A 9,788-nucleotide genomic window follows, 5' to 3' on the forward strand; every position below is an offset into this window, starting at 1 on the left:
AGGCAATTTTCAAGCGATCCACCCCTGGTCATCCAGTCTCAGCTTGGGGCAGTTACAGGTTTAGGGACACCCAGGGTATGGGGTTGTATCCTTGGCCTTTTTGGCTAACAGCCATTGATGTACCTATCCCCCATGAATTTTTCTACTTCTTTTTTGAACTCAGTTCTAATTTTTGCCTTCCCAAATTCCCTGGCAATGAGTTCCACAGGTTGAATGTGTGCTGTGTGAAAAAGTACTTCCTTATGTTTATCCTAAACCTGTTGCCTATGAATTTCATTGAGTGACCCTAGGTTTTGTGTTATATGAAGGGGCAAACAACACTTCCTTATTCAGTTTCTCCACACTATTCATCACTTTGTAGACCTGTCATATCCCCCCTTAGCTGTCTCTTCTCTAAGCGCAACAGTCCCAGTCTTTTTAATCTCTCTTCGTATGGAAGTCGTTCCATACCCTTAAACAGTTTTGCTGCCCTTCTCTGCACCTTTTCCAATTCTAATATATTTTTGAGATGGGACAGCCAGAACTGCAAGCAGTATGATAACCTATATTTAAATGGAATAAACCATTTTTATTTGGAGGCAGTACAGCTCTACTACAGTCTCCTGCACTGATCAAGTTTTCTTTGGGGTACAATAATTCAGTGCTATCATCAGACACTGTCACCCTTCATCACCCAAATGAAATGGGCATCTGATGTGGACAACACATCACTCAACAGTCAAATGTGAGAGGCACGAAATGGAACATTCATGTTTCCCAAATCAAGAAAAACCTTCACGGCCCATAATGCATCTGGAAAACACTGAACTCAATGACAACCAAATAAAACACAGCCCACAATGGAGAATGAGTGAATACTTACTGCCAGAAACAAAAAGCCCTGCTCAGAACAGTTCCTACCCCCAACTGTATCAGATGTATGACTACTTTTAAGTGTTATAGCTGGAAGAGAAAGCATCCAACAAGATTCTCTCTCATTCCTTCACCTACCCTGAAAGGCCCTGCATGCACTGAAGCAAGGCCTCCTCTGGCTGATTATGGCAGGATATCGTGGCTCCATTAGGAACCTATTAATGCAGTATTGAGCACTGGCCAGAAGGAATATCTTGGGGGTTCTCAAACTGGGGGGCAGCACCGCTCAGGGGGTCACAAGGTTATTACATGGGGGATCGCGAGGTGTCAGGCTCCACCCCAAACCCACTTCGCCTCCAGCATTTATAATGGCGTTAAATATATTTTAAAGTGTTTTTAATTTATAAAGGGGGTCGCACTCAGAGGCTTCCTATGTGAAAGGGGTCACCAGCACAAAAGTTTGAGTACCACTGGGATAAGACAACACTTACCACAGAAATTGAATGTGTTGTTTGTAATATTTCCATTTCCTGCCTTCCCAAAGACCCTAACTGTGAACCTTTATGGTACTCTTCCAATTACCCTACTACTAGACTAGCAATATAATCCTCAGGTTTATAATGAACAGGTATATACCTGTATATATATGAACATATATCTAGGATTCTATGAACAGGTATATATACCTGAACACACCTGTTCAATATTCCCTGTGGCTATATGTACTACACTGAATCTCAAAATTCTGTTTAAAAAAAAAAAAAAAAAAAAGTATGTGCAAAGAATTCACTCCACAGGACTAGAAGCTGCAAAAAGTTCTTTTCCTTCCCATCCATGGAGGCATCTAACAGAATAAAAAATGTAACAGAGTCAAATTAAAAACACTTTGACAGGGGTGTGGTAAAGCCTAGTACTAAACAAACATCTATTTTTAATGGATTTAAGATCAGCTTGCAAGGAGCCCCACAACCCAGAACAGCTAGGAAAGGCTTGGTCTCCCTAAGAGGATAATCTGGTATGAGGTTGAGCCAATGACAAACCAGAAATAGAACAAAGATGAAGCTGGGGTTTAGAGACCTCATACACTTAATGCACATAGGGAGAGGCCCCAACCATGAGGAAGGTAACAAATGACATCCATGAAGAGATTCACTGGTAGACCAGATACCAGTGAGGATTAACTAACATGGGTGCTATGCCATTAAATTACTACTGATGAGTTGCCAAAGTAGATGAGTTGCAGACTTACTTTTTGGACAGCCAATAAGCAGTGAGTTACCACAGAGTTTAGTGTGTTGGGTGGCGAGAAAAATTATGCAAGCAGACTTAGCACTGGTCTACACTAGAAAGTTAAGTTGATCTAGCTACATTACTCAGAGGGTGTGAAAAATTCACACACTCCCCCAAGAAATGTAAATTAAGCTGACCTAAGCCCCAATGTAGACAGTGCTAGGTCAATGGAAGAATTTTTCCTTCAACCTAGATACCTCCTCTCAGAGAGGTGGATTTACTACAGCGATGGAAGAACCCCTTCCTTCGCTATAATAAGTGTCTACACTACAGTGGCACAGCTGTAGCATTTCTAGTGCACATATAACCTTAGTCTTTTCCCCACACTGGGGCTGCTCTGCTGGCAGGTGACCCCAAGTGCCTACATTCAAGTATTCCACCCACAAGACTAGGACCCACACAGGAGCTGCGGGCTGAAGCACTTCTGAGCATGAACCTGGCACTAGTTTTTTTCCAGCTGCAACTTTTAGCTTGAAGAGCAGGAGAAGAACGAAAGTCAAAGTCAAGTGAGCTCAAAAATAATAATCTTCACACAAAGGACAATACAAGCTACCAGAAGGCAGACATTCTAGTCTGAATAGGTTATATAGCGAAGTACTTCTTCACAATACACACAGCTAACCTGTGGAATTTGTTGCAAAGGGATGTTATGAAGGCCAAAATTATAACTGGGTTCCAAAAAGATTTAGGTAAATTCATGGAGGAAAGATCCATCAATGCCTATTAGCCAAGATGGTCATGGATACAACCCCATGCTCTGAGTGTCCCTAAGACTCCGACGGCCAGAGGCTGGGACTGGACAACAGGGGATAGATCACGCAATAACTGCCCTATCCTGTTCTTTCCCTCTGAAGCATATGGCATTGGCCACTATCAAAAGCCAGGATATAGGGCTAAATGGACCATTGGCCATACTGCGTCAGAACATTCTTATGTTTTCTTTGTTGGTCAGCCCTGGGAATCTCCTCTTGCGTGCAAGCAAGTCCTATTCAGAAAAAGCTAGAATAACTACTAGAATCCACTGGATGCAAAGCCAAATCGGATGGACCCAAGACAATTGTCCAGCTCTTATTAAATGTCTACATGATCTGGTACATAACCTTGATACATAAAATACATAACAAAAAACCCCAAGACGCATTTATTATTATTTATATAGATGCCAACATACTACACACAAAGTATCTTGTGCCAGTAAATCAATGATCAAGTGCCTTTGGCCCAAACAGAGCTTAGAAGAAAAACTATCCAATCCACTAGTATTCACATGGAGACAGCAGGATCACTGTGCCTCCCCTAGTCACTTACATTCATGGATTTTATTTTTTAAAAGTTTATTGTGAAGACATTTTGGTTCCTGGAGGAAAAAACAAAACAAAAACTTTTTCCAATCAGCATTAAAAGTAGATAGCAGCAACAATCAGCACAATAAAGCATGCAAAAAGCTGAGTGTGCCATTTGCAACGTGACTATTCTCCCACTCCAACAGAGTTGAAATGGAGAGTGTTATGAACTGAATTAAGGGGCTGGGTATTAAAGGCACCAACTGTTCAGACAACAGTTGAAGAGTTCAATTTCCACTTGGATCAACTGGCCCATATTCCCGTCTTTTCCTCCTCTTTTAAAAATTTTAGTTTGATTCTAGTTTCTTGGTGGGTTTATATTTTCTTATTTGGTACAGACTTTTTAAAAATTTGTTTCCATTTTAGATTTTACAGTTGACCTCTGGATTCCAGATTAAGATCTGGCTTTAGTTCTTTTATAAAAGACAGGTTTGTCCCACATGGTGATAGGCAACAGAATACAGGCGAGTCTCATCTTACGTGCATTTAACACGCATGAATTCAGCTTTGCGCGGTTGGCAAAAATAAACAAACAAAAAAGAGAAAAATAACAATTTAAATACTGTACCTGTAGTGTGGGTGATTCCGCCCACCCTTACATTCAATGTAATTTTGACTATACGCAATTTTCGCTTTATGCACTGACTGTGGAACGTAACCCCAGCTTAAGATGAGACTTGCCTGTACAGCAAGGCTCCAATAGGATGGTATTAATAGACATAATTAATGGTGTTCCTAGCCTCTGTTTATCAGAAGCTGGGAATGGGTGATGGGATGGATTGCTTGATGATTACCTGTTCTGTTCATTCCCTCTGTGGCACCCAGCATTGGTCACTGTAGGAAGACAGGATACTGGGCTAGATGAACCTTTGGTCTGACCCAGTATGGCCGTTATGTTCTTATAACCAAAGCAGGTATTTATTCTAGAAATCTGCCGCTTGAATGAATGGAATTTTTAAAAAACTGATGAAAATACATGCCACAAAATTAACCACACACATACCAGATTTGTTACCAAGAACATGCTTATGACCAAATGAAAATGTTGACCATGAAGACACTAAACAAGTAAAGCCCTTTGGTAGACAGGAGGGATATTTATGTTTTCATGTACGCTTGAACACCATAGCCTTTACAATACCTAGTTTCCCCATACTAGTGGTGTCAGGGAGAAGCTTGTTGCCATGAAGGAAATTCCTGACAGTAATGTTTTCTGGACCTCAAGCTATGATCCCTTCCAAGGAGGTTTAAATAAATCTAAGAAGGGAAAGCAGAATAAGAAGTAGGACCTGACAAAACTGAGAATGGTTACTATACTACTGCCCGGACTTTGCTGACCTGTAAGTAAAATTGAACCAAGCAGAAAAATTAAAGGCTCTCTAACAAACAGTACCATTTTCTACGGTGAAGAAATCACCTCAGACCTTGTCAATGCCTCGTCAGACTATTCATACCATTTGAGAAGATACTGTAAGACAGATACTGAGAAATCTAAGCAATGCTGACAAACTGCTGAAGGCCTCTCCAGAAAAATGCCTTATCCAACCACCATAAATGGGGTGTGTGGTCACACCTTTCTAAAAGAGAAAATCCTCCTCTTTCCATGGTTAAAGGAGAATCTCTTTCTAGAAGACCCATTCCCTCCCCTTGGTAATATGTGTGAGAGCATGTGAAAGGACCTGTTTCTCACCCTCTCTGAGAGAAGCCCCCACAAACCTGGCAATCTGGAAGGGAGAAATATCTGACAGTAGACCTTTCCCCCATGTAATATGACAGTCTCTCAAGAGGATACTGTCGAGGTAAAGTATCAGAGAGGTAGACATGTTTGCCACTTTTACAGATCCAGACTAAGAGTGGCACCTTATAGACTAACAGACGTACTGGAGCATAAGCTTTCGTGGGCGAATACCCACTTCGTCGGATGCATGTAGTCATGCATGCATCCGACGAAGTGGGTATTTGCCCACAAAAGCTTATGCTCCAGTACATTTGTTAGTCTAGAAGGTGCCACAGGACTCTTTTGCAACTATAGAGGTAGTGTTTCTGGAAGCACTCCTGTAGTTTGCAATGAAGACCCTGCTGGCAGTACAGAGTGTGCATGTGTTAGGACTAGAACCATTCCCTTTCTTCCTACCAGTAATATACAGAGAAAAGAGGCTAGTAATTTATCTCTTTCTCTTGAGGGATGGAGGTGAAAAAAGGAGCGGGCAGAGTTGTAATGGTGGGAGCTGTGACTCTCCACCTTTCTACAGAAGAAGTCATGCTGTGATTATGTTGGGCTGGATGTGTGTGGGGGGTGTTGTGCTCTAGAAGCAGCCTCCTCTCTTTCCCATCTCATATTGAAGATGGGGAGAAGGTTGCTCTCTCTCTCTCTCTCTTTTCTTGTATGGGAAAAGCAATGTCCAGATTGGGTGGGAGGGGGATGTTGGCCTCTCTGCAGGATCCTTGGCGCAGGGACCAGCTCTTTATTTTGTTTGCACAGCACCTAGCATGCACAAAGGGGTCCTGGTCCAGGATGGGGACTCCCAGGCACGACAGCAACACAGATAATGCTAAGCAGCCTCAGGAGGTGTCTCTCAGCTCCCTTGGAGCCAGGCCCCTCCTCCTCACAGGGTGGGGTGTCCCCCCCTGCGCCCAACCCCCCTGGAGCGACCACTGCCCTGGCTGCACTGGGGAGCCCCCCAGCGTGCCCGGGCCCCTCTCTGGGAGACATCCCATCTTCCCTCCGTCCGAGGGGGGGGGTTCACCTCACCCCGAGGGAAGGCGATCTCCGCCCTCTCCCCCTTGTACACCGGGGTCCGTCTCCTCACAACCCTTCCCGCAGGGCCCCCCCCCCCTGCCCAGCACGGGCCCCGCTAGTCACGGGGGCAGGGTGTTTCCCCAGCCCCGGCCACCGCGGGGCCTCCCCGCCCCCCTTCCTAGGGGGATCTCCCCCTCACCAGGCGGGCGGCCTCAGCCCACGTGCGCTCCTTCTTCCTCCGCTGCTTCATCTCCTTCATCTTCCTCCTGCTCCGGGCTGAGGGGAGAGGTGTGGGGGGCCGGGGCGCGGGCACGCGGGCCGGGGTTCGGAGGCGGGAGCGCGCGGTGCGGGTGCGGACCGTTAGCCGGGGGGCGGGGCTGGCGCGGCCGGCGGCAGGGAGGGCGCGAGGCAAGGGGAGGGGTAGCTCCCGGGCGCTATGGAATGCAGCAGCAGTGGCGGCTCAGGCCCGACATAACAACGGGGTCAAAGGGCTCCGAGGTGGAGGGGGAGGGACCTCCTCAACGGTGGCCTCGGCAGGACAATCCAACCCCCGCGCTCGGCTCTGGCGGGGGGAAGAGGCGGGGAGCTTTTCCGTTTGAAGGAAAACAACCCGCAGGGTCTGATGGGAATTGTAGTCCCACCGCGGCCCGGCGCGAACGGCGAACGGGCCGCTCCAGCCCCGAGACTACACCTCCCAGCAGGCTCTCCGGCACCAGGCCGCCCAGGGCCGGCGTGCCGGTGACGGAAGCACGCTGGGCTTGAGCCGTCATTGCCCTGCCCACGTTAGCTGACAGGGCCCCGCCGGGCCCGGCTTCCCTGCCCGGGGGCGGCCATTGTCCCCACACGCCGGTGGGGGGCTCCGGCAGCCCCGCAGGCCCCTTCTCCAGCCGCTCCCTGCCCTGACCCCGGGATCTCGTAGGAGCCACCCCAGGCCTCATTACCGACACCCTCCCCCCACTCAGAGCCTTTGACCCCCGTGTGACCACCCCCCCCGGAGCCATAGACCCCCCCACTCAGAGCCATTGACCCCCGTGTGACCACCCCCCCCGGAGCCATAGACCCCCCCACTCAGAGCCATTCACCCCCGTGTGACCACCCCCCCCCCGGAGCCATTGACCCCCGTGTGACCACCCCCCCCAGAGCCATACACCTCCCCCACTCAGAGCCATTGACCCCCGTGTGACCACCCCCCCCGGAGCCATAGACCCCCCCACTCAGAGCCATTCACCCCCGTGTGACCACCCCCCCGGAGCCATAGACCCCCCCACTCAGAGCCATTGACCCCCGTGTGACCCCCCCCCCCGGAGCCATACACCTCCCCCACTCAGAGCCATTGACCCCCGTGTGACCACCCCCCCGGAGCCATAGACCCCCCCACTCAGAGCCATTCACCCCCGTGTGACCACCCCCCCGGAGCCATAGACCCCCCCACTCAGAGCCATTCACCCCCGTGTGACCACCCCCCCGGAGCCATAGACCCCCCCACTCAGAGCCATTCACCCCCGTGTGACCACCCCCCCGGAGCCATAGACCCCCCCACTCAGAGCCATTCACCCCCGTGTGACACCCCCCCGGAGCCATAGACCCCCCCACTCAGAGCCATTCACCCCCGTGTGACCCCCCCCCTCAGAGCCATTCACCCCCGTGTGACCACCCCCCCGGAGCCATAGACCCCCCCACTCAGAGCCATTCACCCCCGTGTGACCACCCCCCCGGAGCCATAGACCCCCCCCACTCAGAGCCTTTGACCCCCGTGTGACCACCCCCCCCGGAGCCATAGACCCCCCCTCACTCAGAGCCATTGACCCCCGTGTGACCACCCCCCCCTCAGAGCCATTCACCCCCGTGTGACCACCCCCCCCGGAGCCATAGACCCCCCCACTCAGAGCCTTTGACCCCCGTGTGACCACCCCCCCCACTCAGAGCCTTTGACCCCCGTGTGACCACCCCCCCCCCCGGAGCCATAGACCCCCCCCTCACTCAGAGCCTTTGACCCCCGTGTGACCACCCCCCCCCCGAGCCATAGACCCCCCCTCACTCAGAGCCATTGACCCCCGTGTGACCACCCCCCCCGGAGCCATAGACCCCCCCCTCAGAGCCATTCACCCCCGTGTGACCACCCCCCCCGGAGCCATAGACCCCCCCACTCAGAGCCTTTGACCCCCGTGTGACCACCCCCCCCACTCAGAGCCTTTGACCCCCGTGTGACCACCCCCCCCACTCAGAGCCTTTGACCCCCGTGTGACCACCCCCCCCCCCGGAGCCATAGACCCCCCCCTCACTCAGAGCCTTTGACCCCCGTGTGACCACCCCCCCCCCGAGCCATAGACCCCCCCTCACTCAGAGCCATTGACCCCCGTGTGACCACCCCCCCCGGAGCCATAGACCCCCCCCTCAGAGCCATTCACCCCCGTGTGACCACCCCCCCCGGAGCCATAGACCCCCCCACTCAGAGCCATTGACCCCCGTGTGACCACCCCCCCGGAGCCATAGACCCCCCCCACTCAGAGCCTTTGACCCCCGTGTGACCACCCCCCCCGGAGCCATAGACCCCCCCTCACTCAGAGCCATTGACCCCCGTGTGACCACCCCCCCCTCAGAGCCATTCACCCCCGTGTGACCACCCCCCCCGGAGCCATAGACCCCCCCACTCAGAGCCTTTGACCCCCGTGTGACCACCCCCCCCACTCAGAGCCTTTGACCCCCGTGTGACCACCCCCCCCCCCGGAGCCATAGACCCCCCCCTCACTCAGAGCCTTTGACCCCCGTGTGACCACCCCCCCCCCGAGCCATAGACCCCCCCTCACTCAGAGCCATTGACCCCCGTGTGACCACCCCCCCCGGAGCCATAGACCCCCCCCTCAGAGCCATTCACCCCCGTGTGACCACCCCCCCCGGAGCCATAGACCCCCCCACTCAGAGCCTTTGACCCCCGTGTGACCACCCCCCCCACTCAGAGCCTTTGACCCCCGTGTGACCACCCCCCCCACTCAGAGCCTTTGACCCCCGTGTGACCACCCCCCCCCCCGGAGCCATAGACCCCCCCCTCACTCAGAGCCTTTGACCCCCGTGTGACCACCCCCCCCCCGAGCCATAGACCCCCCCTCACTCAGAGCCATTGACCCCCGTGTGACCACCCCCCCCGGAGCCATAGACCCCCCCCTCAGAGCCATTCACCCCCGTGTGACCACCCCCCCCGGAGCCATAGACCCCCCCACTCAGAGCCTTTGACCCCCGTGTGACCACCCCCCCCACTCAGAGCCTTTGACCCCCGTGTGACCACCCCCCCCCCGGAGCCATACACCTCCCCCCACTCAGAGCCTTTGACCCCTGTGTGACCACCACCCCCAGAGCCATACACCCCCCCTCACTCAGAGCCATTGATCCCCATGTGACCACCCCCCCCCCACTCAGAGCCATTCACCCCCGTGTGACCACCCCCCCCCGGAGCCATAGACCCCCCCTCACTCAGAGCCATTGACCCCCGTGTGACCACCCCCCCCACTCAGAGCCATTCACCCCCATGTGACCACCCCCCCCAGAGCCATACACCTCCCCCCACT

General features: G+C 52.7%; 1 protein-coding gene across 1 annotated transcript in view; it reads right to left on the reverse strand.

Moving 5' to 3' along the window:
- The window catches only part of ASXL1 (ASXL transcriptional regulator 1), a 30,117-nt gene extending 23,354 nt beyond the window's left edge, over positions 1-6,763 (reverse strand). The window contains exon 1 of the mRNA XM_084646272.1: positions 6,425-6,763. Within this exon, the coding sequence (XP_084502398.1) occupies positions 6,425-6,484 (60 nt within the window). The 5' untranslated portion in view covers positions 6,485-6,763. The remainder of the gene's footprint in view (positions 1-6,424) is intronic.
- Positions 6,764-9,788: the final 3,025 nt, after the last annotated feature.

Source organism: Lepidochelys olivacea (genome assembly GCF_965140295.1).
Source record: "Lepidochelys olivacea isolate rLepOli2 genome assembly, chromosome: 13".
In the NCBI taxonomy this organism is placed as follows: domain Eukaryota; kingdom Metazoa; phylum Chordata; order Testudines; family Cheloniidae; genus Lepidochelys; species Lepidochelys olivacea.